The 17,586-nt window shown below is 43.6% G+C and overlaps 1 protein-coding gene across 1 annotated transcript in view; it reads right to left on the bottom strand.

The window, feature by feature from the left end:
- Positions 1-7,479: 7,479 nt before the first annotated feature.
- CCDC112 (coiled-coil domain containing 112) overlaps positions 7,480-17,586 on the bottom strand; it is a 30,561-nt gene continuing 20,454 nt past the window's right edge. Inside the window, 7 exon segments of the mRNA XM_075601424.1 lie at positions 7,480-10,133; positions 10,237-10,355; positions 14,279-14,374; positions 14,926-15,342; positions 16,688-16,764; positions 16,767-17,039; positions 17,042-17,076. Of these exon segments, the coding sequence (XP_075457539.1) occupies positions 10,103-10,133; positions 10,237-10,355; positions 14,279-14,374; positions 14,926-15,342; positions 16,688-16,764; positions 16,767-17,039; positions 17,042-17,076 (1,048 nt within the window). The 3' untranslated portion in view covers positions 7,480-10,102.

The following is a 17,586-nucleotide window of genomic DNA, read 5'->3' as shown; positions in this document are numbered from 1 at the left end:
GCGACCGACTGCTGTTATCGCGTGACCGCGGCTCCTGGGACGCACGTGAGTAATCAACAGGGTGACAGCCGGCGCCATGTTGTGGTTGGCAGCAAGGCTGTGGGAAACCTATCACTGCATACAGCTGGTTTGCACATATTACGATTTTTCTTTCGCTTACAAATGTTCTTGTTGCTATGGTCCCTCCCACACAGTAGGCAAGAATTAATGTATACATATATATGAATGTGTAAGTAGATACACATCACATGTTATGCAACTTCTATGAAATAAGCTTCCACATTCAATGATATAAAAATGAACATGTTTCCTTATGTGTTTGCACAGAAAGACACAAACATTCTAACTTTGTTCAGTTCAAAAGAAATAAACGTGGTGTAATTGTGGCAAACTGAAGGAATGAGACAACTCGCCACTAAGAAATGATTAAGGGGTTAACTTGAGGAGCTTTAGGGTAAGGAGTAGGGTGACCATTCGTACCGGTTTTACCGGTACAGTCCCGGTTTTTTGAGGCCTGTACCGGTTTAAGTCTGTCCCGGTTTTTGTCCCTGGTCCCGGTATTGCGGTGCAGCGGCGGTGAGGAGAATGCGGCGGCCGGTAAGTATTGTCTATGTGCGTGTGAATGCTGCCGGGGGGACTGAATGATGGAGAATGCCGGGGGCGGGACTTAGAATGCCGGCCGGCATATCTGTGTCTGTGTATCAGTGTGTGTATCTCTGTGTGTGTGTGTGTGTATATGTGTATCAGTGTGTGTGTGTGTATCAGTGTGTGTATGTGTATCAGTGTGTGTGTGTGTATCAGTGTGTGTGTGTGTATCAGTGGGTGGGTGTGTGTATCAGTGTGTGTGTGTGTGTGTGTGTGTGTATCAGTGTGTGTGTATCAGTGTGTGTGTGTGTGTGTGTGTGTGTGTATCAGTGGGTGTGTGTGTATCAGTGTGTGTGTGTGTGTGTGTGTGTATCAATGGGTGTGTGTGTATCAGTGGGTGTGTGTGTGTATCAGTGTGTGTGTATCAGTGTGTGTGTGTGTATCAGTGTGTATGTGTGTGTATCAGTGGGTGTGGGTGTATCAGTGGGTGTGTGTGTATCAGTGGGGGTGTGTGTATCAGTGGGGGTGGGGGTGTATCAGTGGGGGGGTGTGTGTGTATCAGTGGGGGTGTGTGTGTATCAGTGGGGGTGTGTGTGTGTATCAGTGGGGGTGTGTGTGTGTGTATCAGTGGGGGTGTGTGTGTGTATCAGTGGGGGTGGGGGTGTATCAGTGTGGGGGGTGTGTGTATCAGTGGGGGGGGGGTGTGTATCAGTGGGTGGGTGTGTATCAGTGGGGGTGTGTGTATCAGTATCAGTGGGGGGGTGTATCAGTATCAGTGGGGGTGTGTATCAGTATCAGTGTGTGTGTAACAGTATCAGTGTGTGTGTGTTTGTGTGTGTGTGTGTATCAGTGTGTGTGTCAGTGGGTGTGTGTCTCTCTCCCTCCCTCTCTCCCTCCCTCTCTCTCCCCCACCCTGTCTCCCTCCCTCTCTCCCTCCCTCTCTCTCCCCCACCCTGTCTCCCTCCTTCCCTCCCACCCTGTCTCCCTCCTTCCCTCCCACCCTGTCTCCCTCCTTCCCTCCCAACCTGTCTCCCTCCTTCCCTCCCACCCTGTCTCCCACCCTGTCTGTCTCCCACCCTGTCTCCCTCCTTTCCTCCCACCCTGTCTCCCTCCTTCCCTCCCACCCTGTCTCCCTCCTTCCCTCCCACCCTGTCTCCCTCCTTCCCTCCCACCCTGTCTCCCTCCTTCCCTCCCACCCTGTCTCCCTCCTTCCCTCCCACCCTGTCTCTCTCCTTCCCTCCCTCCCTGTCTCTCTCCCTGTCTCCCTCCCTCCCACCCTGTCTCCCTCCTTCCCTCCCACCCTGTCTCCCACCCTGTCTCCCTCCTTCCCTCCCACCCTGTCTCCCTCCTTCCCTCCCACCCTGTCTCCCTCCTTCCCTCCCACCCTGTCTCCCTCCTTCCCTCCCACCCTGTCGCCCTCCTTCCCTCCCACCCTGTCTCCCTCCATCCCTGTCTCCCTCCCTCGCCCTCCCTCCCTGTCTCCCTCACCCTCTGTCTTATCTTAACTGCCGTATACCTACACCGAAGTAACCTACTCTGCTTTCTTCCAGATCTGACTCAAATTTCACGCGGGAGACATCGGAAGACAGGTAAGGAACACCTCCCCTCTAGTATAGTACCTTGAGGGACTGCGGATCAGGTAAGATCCCAGGCGGGATTGCTGCTTTTAGAAATTGTGAAGAGGGGGCTTCCTGACACTGGTTAATGGGTTCAGAATCATTCACATCTGGGTTTTTTTTTTTCTTCCGATTATTGAGGTGTACACACACACACACACACACACACACACACACACACACACACACACACACACACACACACACACACACACACACACACACACACACACACACTCTAATGGTAGTAAAGTATAAGTGTACTACAATAAATAAACTGTTTTATATATATATATATATACAGGCATACCCCACTTAAAGGACACTCACTTTAAGTACACTCGCGAGTAAGTACATATCGCCCAATAGGCAAATGGCAGCTCACGCATGCGCCTTTCAGCACGTCCTGAACAGCAATACCGGCTCCCTACCTGTATCGAAGCTGTGCGCAAGCGGGGAGATTATAGAGCATGTTACAAATGCTTTATTTACATCAGTTCTGCACGTGTATGACGTTTGCAGTACAGTACATGCATCAATAAGTGGAAAAATGTAGTGCTTCACTTTAAGTACATTTTCGCTTTAGATACATGCTCCGGTCCCATTGCGTACGTTAATGCGGGGTATGCCTGTATATAAAAAAAAACACACACACTCTAATGGTAGTAAAGTATAAGTGTACTACAATAAATAAACTTTTATATATATAAAAATGTGTCCCGGTTTTTCATTTTCAAAATCTGGTCACCCTAGTAAGGAGTGAAGGTTAGGGGTTTTAGAGTAAGGGCTCTGATTATGGGGTTTAGGGAACGGGTTAAGGCTAGAACTTTTAGGACTTGGGTGCTCAACTCCAGTTTTTTTTACATGTTCTTTATTTGCAAACAAACTATGTCAATATTAGTCAAACATTTCCTTTCCTATTCTCTGATTTTGCTGCGCTTATTGTATTATAATTCCCTGTGGTGTATTCTTTGTGAAGCGCCGAGTGCACTTTTGGCGCTATATAAATAAACATATACATACATATCAACATAAGTACCTGATGAGCATGAGCTAAGCGAACCAGAGCATACCACATTTTTCATAGGATACAAATAACTAAAATGTTCAATTTAAGGAGCACTGTCACACAAGGTATTAAAGTGACAAAAGATCGTGCATCCTTGACAGCAACAGAAAACAGCAGTGACATTAGGAAAAGGGTCTACTTTCTCTGGATATAGGGTGACCAGATTTTGAAAATGAAAAACCGGGACATTTTTTTTTTTACATAACAGTTTATTTATTGTAGTACACTTATACTTTACTACCATTAGTCCTTGTTACATGTGTGTATGTGTGTGTATGTGTGTGGTGTGGTGTGTGTGTGTGTGTGTGTGTGTGTGTGTGTGTGTGTGTGTGTGTGTGTGTGTGTGTGTGTGTGTGTGTGTGTGTGTGTGTGTGTGTGTGTCGGATGACCTCACTAATCGAACAAAAAAAAAAGCCAGATGTGAATGATTCTAAACCCCTTAACCAGTGTCAGGACGCCCCCTCTTCACAATTTCTAAAGCAGCAATCCCGCCTGGGATCTTACCTGATCCGCAGACCCTCAAGGTACTATACTGGAGAGGAAGTGTTCCCTACCTGTCTTCCGATGTCTCCCGCGTGAAACTTGAGTCAGATCTGGAAGAAAACAGGATAGATTACTTCGGTGTAGGTATACGGCAGTTAAGATAAGACATAGAGGGTTAGGGAGACGGGGAGGGTGAGGGAGACGGGGAGGGTGAGGGTGAGGGAGACGGGGAGGGTGAGGGAGATGGGGAGGGTGAGGGAGACGGGGAGGGTGAGGGAGACAGGGAGGGTGAGGGAGGCGGGGAGGGTGAGGGAGGCGGGGAGGGTGAGGGAGACAGGGAGAGGGAGAAACACCCACTGACACACACACACCCACTGACACACACACACCCACACCCACTGACACACACACACACACACACACACACACTGACACACACCCACACTGACACACACACACACCCATTGACACCCACACACACACACACCCACTGACACACACACCCACTGACACATACACACAGCCACTGACACACACACCCACTGACACCCACACCCACTGACACACACACACACTGACACACACACACCCACTGATACACACACCCACTGATACACACACCCACTGATACACACACACACACACACACACACACACACACACACACTGACACACACACAGATACACACACAGATACACACACAGATACACACACTGACACACACAAACACACCCACTGATACACACACACACACACACACACACACACACACTGACACACACAAACACACACAGATACACACTCTGACACACACAGATACACATACTGATACACACACACACTGATACACACACACACACTGATACACACAGCCACACACCCCCACTAATACACACACACACCAACTGATAACACACACACACGCTGATATACACACACACACACTGACACACACAAACACACACAGATACACACACTGACACACACAAACACACACAGATACACATACTGATACACACACACACACACACATACACACAGCCACACACCCCCACTAATACACACACACACACACCAACTGATACACACACACACACACGCTGATACACACACACACACACACACACACACACACACACACACACACACACACACACACACACACACACACAGATACACACTGATACACACACCTATACACACACACACACACACACACACACACACACACACACACACACACACACCTATACACGCTGATACAAACACACACACATGCTGATACATACACACACACAAACACACACAGATACACACACAAACACACACAGATACACACACACACTGATACACACACAGCCACACCCACCCACTAATACACACACACACACACCAACTGATACACACACACTGATACACACACACACACACGCTGATACACACTGACACACACACACACACACACACAGACCTATACACACACCTACACACACACACACACACACACCTATACACGCTGATACAAACACAAATATGCTGATACAAACACACACACACACACAGATACACACACTGATACACACACACACACACACCCCGCCTCCCCCTGCACCGCCCCCCAGCGACGGAAGTCACTGCTAGCCGAGCCCGTGGACGGGACGGGGGGAGAACCCGCCCGCCAGACCTGGCTCCGCTCTCTCCCACCTATCGGGGATAAGGCCGCGCGCCTGGACAGAAGCAGGGAGTTCCCCAACAGAAACCGCGCACTGTCCCCATGCGCACGCGAGGGAGGGAAAGTTCGCACGCCTCCAGCCATCCACGCTCCCACCAACCCTGCTCCCCCCGCGCCTACCTCTCTACCTCGGGCAGCAGTCACAGGGAACGGAGGCAGAGGGGAGAAAAGCGCCAAACAGCCAACGGCTGTCCCCGCTCCCACCTCCCTGTCCGCGCGGGCCGCGGGGATCGTGTGAGGAAGCGGAGAAAGCCCCGCCCCCGGCATCCTCCAGCCTATCACCTGCAGCCCGGCATATTAGAAGCCCAACCCCCTGAAATTCAAAAAAATACTCACCGGCTGGGCTGCCGCATCCTCGCCGTCGCCGCGCACCGCCACCGCATCTACAGTACAACACAAACAGGACCAGGGAGAAAATCCGGGACATTTCCGGTACACACAGAAAACCGGTACAGCTCTCGAAAAACCGGGACTGTACCGGCAAAAGGGGGACGGGTGGTCACCCTATCTGGATACCAATTACATGTACAAAACCTGTTGTACTAATTTCATGGGGGATAGGTGTTTCTAGTAATGAAGCACGTCCAGACATGGAAGGATTTCGGGAATGGCAGGATTCTGTATGAGAATGAAACACACAGCATAACAGGGAGCAAATCATTTATTTAACTGAACAATTGTTGCAAATAATATAAAAATATATATTTTTTTGAAATTAGGAGTACTGCAATTCTGCAATTTTACAGAAACCAACCAGCATTAATAAAGAAACCTTTGAAAAACGCGACAAGAATAAAAAAAAACAAGATTCAAAGCTAGAGATTGTTCTGGAATGTCACCGTTCGTGTCCAGTGGCTGCAGGTTTGAAGAGATCTGAAATATATCGATCCCCGTTTATTTTTATTTTTTTACTCTTTTTAAAAGCAGCAATCCAACTCTTTTTCAAATTGATTTTTTGTTTGATTGTTTTTACAGAATTTAAGCCAGGTGGTCCCTGTGGCTTAACATTGCTATTAGCTAAAGTGACTCTCAGGTTCCCGAAATATTTACTGTTTTAGTTGATGGTATTCTTCCTGAACATTCAGTTTGGCAGACATTTTGATTCCCTACATGGGAGAGAAAAAACATGGCAACTAGAAGTAATTTTCTTGGGAACTGGGAGATCCCAGGGGTTAAACAATAGCTCAGTCAGCTCTGTAAGCCCCCCCCACCCCCAGTTTGAACTCTGTCAAAAAACAATGAGTAGGTATTGATAGCTGATTTAAGCCTTGCACACTGCCCAGTAATACAGGTCCTTCTAGCAGAAAAGGGTAACTTATCTGACTGAAGGGGATTCCCAGAGCAGGATTCCCCCATTCTTACAACCACGTTTCGGAAATGAGTTCACCTCTGCCGTCTCTGCACTTTTCCTCTTGACATTTGTCAGGACATCAGTGATGATAACTAACTGAAAAGAGGACGTGGTCAGTCCTGCTTTGGGAAACATCTTCTTTTGAAGGGAACGACAGGATATGCTGCTTTATCTTCTGTATGTAGCCATGCCATCTGTGGCTACTAGTCTGCTTCCCTCCTGGCAGTAAGCCCTGCTACAATCAGGCTGCCAGTAGTTGATATGGGGTTTTCCCCCTCCGAGGAGCTGCACTTGAGTGACAGCGGGAGGGGGTGACATCAGACCTGGTGCCCTCCTCCTGGCTGTACTTAAGGGCAGTGCCGCCCCAAATTCAGTTGTGCCTTCCCCCACTTGAGGAAGGCAGGTCACACATTAGAGAAAACAAAACACAAAACAGCGCACAACGCTCATGGTGAAGTAAGAATGAACAATTTATATTAAAAAGTAATTCAAGGTTCTGCATACATCAGATAAAGGTAAAACAGGCATGTAACTGTAACTATGACAGTTATTACCACTCAGGTATCAGGACACAGGAGAAGGCTGCAGCGGATCACCCAATGTCAGGAATCTGCAGTCATATCAGGCTCTGCTTTCATCTGCTGGGCTCTTTAGAAGCGGAGGGTTCCCTTTAGGCTTCCACGTAATCCAGGTAGATAAGTCCCAAGCTCCGTTTAGGAGTAGCTGGTAGAGGGACAGTCTCACCGATCAGGGTCAGCTCTGCCTCCCACGCCAGCTTCACTTAACCAGCAAAGTGATAGAATACTAAGGGTACTAGTAGATCAATAAAAGTATAATTCCAAATAGTTTCGTAGCAACTATAAAGGCCACTTCATCAGGGAATGCATTGCAGCGTGGGAGGCAGAGCTGACCCTGATCGGTGAGACTGTCCCTCTACCAGCTACTCCTAAACGGAGCTTGGGACTTATCTACCTGGATTACGTGGAAGCCTAAAGGGAATCCTCCGCTTCTAAAGAGCCCAGCAGATGAAAGCACAGCCTGATATGACTGCAGATTCCTGACATTGGGTGATCCGCTGCAGCCTTCTCCTGTGTCCTGATACCTGAGTGGTAATAACTGTCATAGTTACAGTTACATGCCTGTTTTACCTTTATCTGATGTACGCAGAACCTTGAATTACTTTTTAATATACATTGTTCATTCTTACTTCACCATGAGCGTTGTGCGCTGTTTTGTGTTTTGTTTTGTCTAGATTCAGGGTCTTGGACCACCCTATCACAGCAGCAGACGCTCCTTATTGGTAACCTAGTTACTTATACTCACTTGGGTATTAAGTGGTTAATGCACTTTATTTAAATTCACTGTTTATTCATTATAGTTGCGCACTTGTACTGTGTTTTTCTTTTGTCACACATTAGAGAGGCTGATTATTGGGCCTTCTCCAGTCCTCTTCCCTCCGGGGGAGAGTGTGTACCATACCTCTTCCTCTGCTAGAGGGGCGGGGAAGAGCTGGGACAGCTGCGGGTGCCCTTGGCCTGTATTGAATGTTCAGGGACCATCCTTCAGTGGTAGCTGCGAGACTGCATCAGGCAGAAACCTGCCTTGTGACTGCTGTACAGCGAAGACATTAGACCATTCCTGTTTGTATATACCTCCAGCCGGGTGTGTGATCTAACTAGGGGGAGAGGTAATCAGTTCTACCGTGGGAGATCATCTTCAGTTCCCTGGAGCCTACAGCAGATGGAGGCGCTGCACTGCTAAAGAATATGTAGGGTATGAACCTCAGAAGCTTAGTCCTTTGTCCCTACTACCACCAGCAGATGACTTAGCCCTCCTGTTACCAGCAGGTATCATGCACCACATACGTAGTAATGGCCAAATCTCCCACCGGGTGGGGGAAACACCGTTACATGTATGACAGTATTTCTCACACGCACAATAAAGACGTCATTACACAAACACTTGCCGTTCTGTAGCCACCATATTGAGCCTGGAAAAGTGTCGTTTTAGGGGACCAAACATTTCTTCATAGATGAAATGATAAGGGTTCAGAGTATTTGAAACCTCCCAAGTCTCTTCACCCAGTGCAGCTTCTGTCTCACTGTGATACTACAGTACACTTCAAGAAGAGGCCTGTGAGGTTTAAAAAGCGCCATCACTATTGCCCATATTTACCATGTGGTGCTCTGCCATAAGAGACCTTCTGGTCCATTCAAGTCAATGGGAGTCAAGGTGTATTCAGACACTGGAAGTGTCTTTTCTCATAGCACTCTGTAAATATGGCTTTACATAATCTATGAAGATCTCAATTCCACAATGAAACACTTCTTACTACAATGGTAAGATTGATTGAGATGTACTAGCAGTAGTATTACAGCTTTTATTAAAGAAATGGGCCAATAAAAAAACTCAACATATAAATATAATGCCAACATGTCGTTTTCTGTTTTTTATTCTTCTTCCCTTCTGTGACCTGGGAAAAAACCTGGCGTTTAACAATGTGATTCCAGCCGAATTAAACAGAAAATCCTATTGTAAAGAAGAATTCCTCAGAGTTGGATAAAGCTGAAATGTTTACTACAGTGATTCTCAACTAGGCGGTCACATCACTTTGGGGGTGCCACGTCCACTGGTCAAGTGTGACACAGAAAGTTATAGAAGAACACCATGAACGGAAAGTGTGATACAGATATTTCCCTTTATAGCAACAAAAAAAAAAGGAACAGAAATATGTAAAGAGAATTAAATAATCAAGGTTGGTGCATGTATTTTCAAATGCATTATAAACGCTATCCAGAATCACTGCTTCTTTTGGCAAGTAGTAACGTGTTGAGAAGACCACTGTGGACTATGTGTTCAGCATGCGCTGAATTAGAGCTGAGTGATAATGGGGCTATTATTGTACCTCACCTACAAAACACCAGGTGAACATATTTTTTTAAATATCCCCACACGGTGCCTGAAAGCTCCTAATGCCCACCACCCCTGTTTGCAGCTATGAGAAATTAACGAAACAACAAAATTAACTAAACAACACTACCTAATAATCCAATTTCTTGTTACCTATTGGAGACCAGATGCGGGTGTTGCTACGCAGCAAGTTTCCTTGGCTAGTGTTTGGAACCCAAGTTCCGCCAATAATCCTCTATAGGAACGAAGCTCTGATCTATGGCATACTGAATGCAATAGGTGAATGCCTATATAATTGTAGCCTCTCTTCCGATAAAGAATTTGCACAGCATCCTTTTATTCGGACCCGGACATCCTATAAACCTTGCCTCCATGTTGGGACAGCCCTGCAAGAGAAAGATGTTCAGCGTTTACCAAATGTATTTATGTGGGTAAAAATGCTATATACACACATATACAAAGGCGTATATATTTACATTTTGGTCTTACCGGTGTGGAATGTGCAATAGTGGTGAAGCTCCCATTGGGCCGATCTCTTTGCAACGCTCTTCCCACCCCTTGGTAAGTTTACACAGCCTGGAAGGATCTCTATCAACATGAACTTGTACCTGTCAAAAATGAAAACACATTTATAACAGATAAGTTGAGAGGGATAAAGGACCATTAGTTATTATACAAAACTGGTGGGTGAAATGGGAAAAGTTGCAGATGACACAACATGCTATTTTCTTTATCAATTTATATTCGCCAATATTGAAGCACAACAACAAAACAATATAGTGTTTGGAGTATGCAGTACTGTAATGAACCCTTAAAAAGCAACCTGGAGCCCCTTTGGTGACAGGGCACATGACCAGGCTCCCTCCCTCCTCACCTCTGTCCCTGTCGTGCTCTGCCCCCTTCCCCCTCCCCCCCCTCTTCTCCTACTGTGTCAGGGAGTGATGTGCAGGACGGGGAGGGGATGATGGATTCAAATCCTGGGCAGGACGGGATATTCCCATCTCTCCCTGCCAGGAAGGTTACCGCCCACTTGTCTCTTTATTATGTGTGATACCATTACACGTGTATGGTATATTGTTGTATGGTTACACCGTTATATTGCTGTATGGTTACACCGTTATATTGTTGTATGGTTATCCCGTTATATTGCTGTATGGTTACACTGTTATACTGTTGTATGGTTAGATGGTGATACTGTTATACTATTGTATTGTTATACTGTTATATTGTTGTATGGTTATACTGTTATATTGCTGTATGGTTATACTGTTATATTGCTGTATGGTTATACTGTTATATTGTTGTATGGTTATACTGTTATATTGCTGTAAGGTTATACTGTTATACTGTTATATTGTTGTATGGTTATACTGTTATATTGCTGTATGGTTATACTGTTATATTGTTGTATGGTTATACTGTTATATTGCTGTATGGTTATACTGTTATATTGTTGTATGGTTATACTGTTATATTGTTGTATGGTTATATTGTATTGTTATATTGTGTATGGTTATACTGTTGTATTGTTGTATGGTTATATTGTATTGTTATATTGTGTATGGTTATACTGTTGCATTGTTGTATGGTTATATTGTATTGTTATATTGTTGTATGGTTATACTGTTATATTGCTGTATGGTTATACTGTTATATTGTTGTATGGTTATACTGTTATATTGTTGTATGGTTATATTGTATTGTTATATTGTTGTATGGTTATACTGTTATATTGCTGTATGGTTATATTGTATTGTTATATTGTTGTATGGTTATACTGTTATATTGCTGTATGGTTATACTGTTATATTGTTGTATGGTTATACTGTTATATTGTTGTATGGTTATATTGTATTGTTATATTGTGTATGGTTATACTGTTATATTGTTGTATGGTTATACTGTTATATTGTTGTATGGTTATATTGTTATATTGTTGTATGGTTATATTGTATTGTTATATTGTGTATGGTTATACTGTTGTATTGTTGTATTGTTATATTGTGTATGATTATACTGTTATATTGTTGTATTGTTATATTGTGTGTGGTTATACTGTTGTATTGCTGTAAGGTTATACTGTTATATTGTTATACTGTTATATTGTGTATGGTTATACTGTTATACTATTGTATTGTTATACTGTTATATTGTTGCATGGTTACACTGTTATACTGTTGTATGGTTATACTGTTATACTGTTGTATGGTTATACTGTTATACTGTTGTATGGTTATACTGTTATATTATTATTATTATACTGTTATATTGTGTATGGTTATACTGTTATACTATTGTATTGTTATACTGCTGCATGGTTATACTGTTATATTGTGTAAGGTTATACTGTTATACTATTGTATTGTTATACTGTTATATTGTTGTATGGTTACACTGTTATACTGTTGTATGGTTATACTGTTATACTGTTGTATGGTTATACTGTTATACTGTTGTATGGTTATACTATTATATTGTTGTATGGTTATACTGTTGTATGGTTATACTGTTATACTGTTGTATGGTTACACTGTTATATTGTTGTATGGTTATACTGTTATACTGTTGTATGGTTATACTGTTATACTGTTGTATGGTTATACTGTTATATTATTATACTGTTATATTGTGTATGATTATACTGTTATACTATTGTATTGTTATACTGCTGCATGGTTATACTGTTATATTGCTGTATGGTTATACTGTTATATTGTTGTATGGTTATACTGTTATACTGTTGTATGGTTATACTGTTATATTGCTGTATGGTTATACTGTTATATTGTTGTATGGTTATACTGTTATATTGTGTATGGTTATACTGTTATATTGTTGTATGGTTATACTGTTATATTGTGTATGGTTATACTGTTATATGGTTACACTGTTATACTGTTGTATGGTTACACTGTTATACTGTTGTATGGTTATACTGTTATATTGTGTATGGTTATACTGTTATATTGTGTATGGTTATACTGTTATATTGTGTATGGTTATACTGTTATATTGTTGTATGGTTACACTGTTATACTGTTGTATGGTTATACCGTTATACTGTTGTATGGTTACACTGTAATACTGTTGTATGGTTACACTGTTATATTGTTGTATGGTTATACTGTTATATTGCTGTATGGTTATACTGTTATATTGCTGTATGGTTATACTGTTATATTGTTGTATGGTTATACTGTTATATTGCTGTAAGGTTATACTGGTTTACTGTTATATTGTGTATGGTTATACTGTTATATTGTTGTAAGGTTATACTGTTATATTGCTGTATGGTTATACTGTTATATTGTTGTATGCTTACACCGTTATACTGTTGGATGGTTATACTGTTATATTGTTGTATGGTTATACTGTTATATGCTGTATGGTTATACTGTTATATTGTTGTATGGTTACACCGTTATACTGTTGGATGGTTATACTGTTATATTGTTGTATGGTTATATTGTTGGATGGTTATACAGTTATATTGTTGTATGGTGATACTGTTATATTGTTGTAAGGTTATACTGTTATATTGCTGTATGGTTATACTGTTATACTGTTATATTGTTGTATGGTTACACCGTTATACTGTTGGATGGTTATACTGTTATATTGTTGTATGGTTATATTGTTATATTGTTGTATGGTTACACCGTTATACTGTTGGATGGTTATACTGTTATATTGTTGTATGGTTATACTGTTATATTGTTGGATGGTTATACAGTTATATTGTTGTATGGTTATACTGTTATATTGTTGGATGGTTATACTGTTATATTGTTGGATGGTTATACTGTTATATTGTTGGATGTTATACTGTTATACTGTTGATGGTTGTATTTGAAAAAACGAAAAATGAATGAAGGAAAGATTGATGTCTTGCATGGCTGAGGTGGGTATTCCAAAGCGTGTGTTGCCTTCGTCGCGGAGGCTGTTGGGGGTGTAAGTGCGCGTTAACCTTGCCAGACGAGGGGTCTATGCCTGGGGGTGGTGAGTGGGCAGGGCTCATTTGTGCGTGATTCCCTTGGGCCCAGACTCACCAACGGCCGGGCCGGTGGGGTGCCTGGCTTGGTGGGTCTTTGTGGTCATGGTTGGTGTGCCATCGGCCTTTACCCGGGGGTGAGCACGCTGGCAGCATTGGCACTTACCCGGGTTTATTATCTGTTTGAATAAGAACCGCAGCCATTGTACATCCAGACCTTGGTTGTGTGTTTATAAGTGGGATGCGGGGAGGGAGGGGGAGCTTCCTCGCTGGCTCCAAGGTCAAATCATTTCCAACATTGCAATCCAAATGACTGTTTGTTATTCCATTTTACAAATTGGCTTTTTCTCCTGTTTTCATATCCCGTAACAAAGGCATACAAAATATCCGCAGGTGTTTAAATAAAGATGATTAGTAAGCACCAGGGTTTATCTATTTACCACATTGCCCCCGTGAATGGGTAACCAGAGCCACTCCTGGCCCCTGTACTATGGAAGTAGGGACTTGTGTGACATTGCACTTCATGTACAAACATATTACCGTTTCTTTTAACTTTGCCAGTCGCTTCTCCCTTTCTGCTGCTGCCTCTTCTTTGGCTCTCTTTTCCTGTGCTTTTTCCTCCAGTTTCCGTTGATCCTGCAATGACGATTGTGTGGAATAATAAACTGGTTCTTTTATGAAGAACCTCCTTTTTGCCACTCGGACATTTGTAATGACAATGAAGCTCATTTGTGGTGGCTTTCACTTCTTGGTATAAAAGTTTGGCGCAGCCTACACAAACTGATTCCCTTTGCTAGGCACGGGAAACAGCTTTTTGGTCAAGCCTCTAGCCTAGGGGTGGCCAACTCCAGTCCTCAAGGGCCACCAACTGGTGAGGTCTTTGACTAAGCCACCTGTGCTGAAGCAGGGATATCCTAAAAAACTGACCTGTTGGTGGCCCTTGAAGACTGGAGTTGCCCACCCCATTGCTGGCCTCTGAAGTGGAAAACCATTGTTAAAGACCAATGCCACCGTATTTTTTCCTGGTAAAATATTTATTAATATAACAAAAGAGGATATCATTTACCCCCATTAGACATTTCTATTCTACACGTGTGTAGTTACACTGCCTTTTACTGCAGCACGTTAACACCTTGCAGGCCAAATGGGCCAGCATTGCCTTGCCACCCAGGATCACCCCGACTCACCCGATCTTGAAATCTACAGATTTCATATGCAGCCATCCGCCTCTTCTCTTCTCTCTCTGCTTCTTCCCTCATCTCCTTTTCCAGCCTGAGGAACTCATCTTGCTCCTTCCTGAGGCGGGCGTGCTGCTCCACGAGCAGCTTTACTTCCAGCTGGCGCTGGCGCTCCTTCCTCTGCTTCCTCTCCCGCTCCTCTTCCTCCTGCACTCTCGTCTCGTGCTTCACTGCAGCTTCCACCCCCTTCTGTCTCTTCCAAGCTTCCAGCTCCTGCTGCCGTCTCTCTCTCTCCTCCTCCAGCTTCTGCTTCTGGGCTTTATCGTGCGGCCCGTGATCGTACTCCGGCCCCTCCTTGGGCTTGCCTTGTTTCTTCGATATTTCCTCTTTTTCCAGCTGTTTCTTTGCTTTCCACTTCTGAATAGACTGGAATAGGGAAAAAAAAAAACAAAAACAAAAAAAACAGGCGTATCATTTCATGCAGGGGGTGAATTATTCTAGATGTGTTTAAACTCTTAAAAAAAAATGCAAAAGAGGAGCAATGAACTCTCCTCTTTTCCAAGAATGAACTCCATTTATGTGTGTAGCATTATTATCCAGTGACGTTGAAAAAGTTTTCGGACACCGGAAATCAGATCAGAAAATGATGGACGGAAGCTCATTCATGTCATTATAATAAAAAAAACGCGTAACTTCTGCCTAAGGAAGCTTAAGGATATGCTTATAGTGCCGACGGCGACTGTGACGGCAGGATCGGTCGCTGGAAAAATCAAATTGAGATGACTTCCAGTGATCTCGACCAAGCTTTCGCGTGTGTTTATAGTAAGCGCGACGCTACGGCAGAAATGTATTTGTTTTGATGCGATGTCGCGTCGCTGTCACTATAAGCGCAGCCTTATACACTGAAGCGAAGAGACAGGTGAAAAAATTAATGTTAAAAGGTCTGAATGAAGGTTTAATGTTTACATTTTTGGTGCTTTGTGAGACGAGAGTGACTCTTGTTTCACGAGACATATTAAACATGGTTTACTTACTGCTATTTGATCTGGCGAACTTTACCTAAGAAATGTATCTACAGTAGCACACATTGCATCAGACATGTGACAAAGCAATTTCATAGGACAAATAACCTCAGTGATTCTTTTTCATAATCATTCAGACAACATTAGAACCACACAATGTCGTGTGTTTAGAACTTAAACGAGAGGAAACAATCACTGAAAAAATTGAAAGTGTTTTTGGGGTCGCCTAATGTGCACGTTTCGTTTCCTGGGTGCCTTCAAAAGTGCTGCCAAATCAGCAGGATGACACCATAAAATTGCTCTGCAAGGAGAACAACCTCATCATGAATTCAAGTGAACCAACAGCCTGAGAGCTGGAAGCTGTAACATGTCAGTGCAAGGCTGGGAGTTGTCTGGACTGTTAATTGATGAGGGGCCTAAATTAGACCTGAAGTATGCACACAGCAGTTTTCAACTGCAAATTGGCACTAAAAATGCAACGCTTCATAGTATAGCTTTGTTTTAGTTTTCCAGATAAGAAGTCACAAATGATGATACAATGACGATAGTAACATAAAAACTGGTACCACCAATTACTAACTTCCTGAGGAAATAAAGAACACGTGTCATGTGTTATTGCTACCCAATAGGTTACGTTATCATATTACAAGACACATGTATCCTTTGTTTCTCCTTTGTAGAGTTTAGCTCTACCACCATCCTTACAAAACATGGGCCTGACCAATGTCTGGCTCCTATGAAGTTCTCACCTCTTTCTTCCTTTCCTCTAGAAAGAGAAACTCCTGATACCAGTTCTCGTGCTCCTGGATGTCTTCTCTCGTCTGCTGGGGAGATACGCCAACGCCTCATCTAGATAAGCAGGCTTGCCCTTGTGTTTGGTCCACACCTTCAGAAAGCTTTGATGGTCGAAATCATCCCACCCTCCCTGGCGGCCGCCTGTCTGCTGCAGAAACTTTTCAAATTCGACTACATCTTCTGGCAGTTGATTTGAGGTCATTTTGTCCATAAACTCTTTCCCAAAGGGCCCCTTGAAGATCTTCTCCGGCAACACATTGATCAATACCCACGTCTCGATTTTTTTCTCCAAGGCAGTCAGTTCGATGACGTGGTCTTTTCTTCCTTCATGAGCTCGTCGTAGCTAAAGAAGGAGAACAAAAATGCAAGATACAGCATCGGGTGTTGCATCCATCACCCTTTACTCTTACGTACAAAGTTTAGAAACATTTCTATCTTTAAAAACTGATAAAATACCTCCTTTTTTGAGGTTTAATCCCTTCAGTGCCCAGTGATGACAGCAGACGTCAAGGGCAGCACACCGGGGGAATTTATGACGTACATTGTATGTCAGCGGGATTTGCATGTATTCTATGTGACGTTTGCATCCGCGCTCGTCTGCAAACTGAACTGAAGTGTGTGTGTGCCGGGGGAATCATGGGGAATCTTCCCTTTTCTGTTTACATCTACAGAAGCGATCACTTGAGCACTCAGGAGAGCAATCACGTGATCGCTAGAGCCAGAGGGACCGTGGCCACAGTGGTGGCAGGATCCTCAGGCACTGTAGGGGTTATGACATCAAATCATTGAGATTTAAGACCATATTTACGAAGGTGTCCTATTTAATAAGAAATTCTGACACAGTAACAGACAC

The sequence above is a fragment of the Ascaphus truei genome, chromosome 1, assembly GCF_040206685.1.
Source record: "Ascaphus truei isolate aAscTru1 chromosome 1, aAscTru1.hap1, whole genome shotgun sequence".
Lineage (NCBI taxonomy): Eukaryota > Metazoa > Chordata > Amphibia > Anura > Ascaphidae > Ascaphus > Ascaphus truei.
The sequence above is the reverse complement of the archived record's forward strand: the minus strand, read 5'-3'. Positions and strand labels throughout refer to the sequence as shown.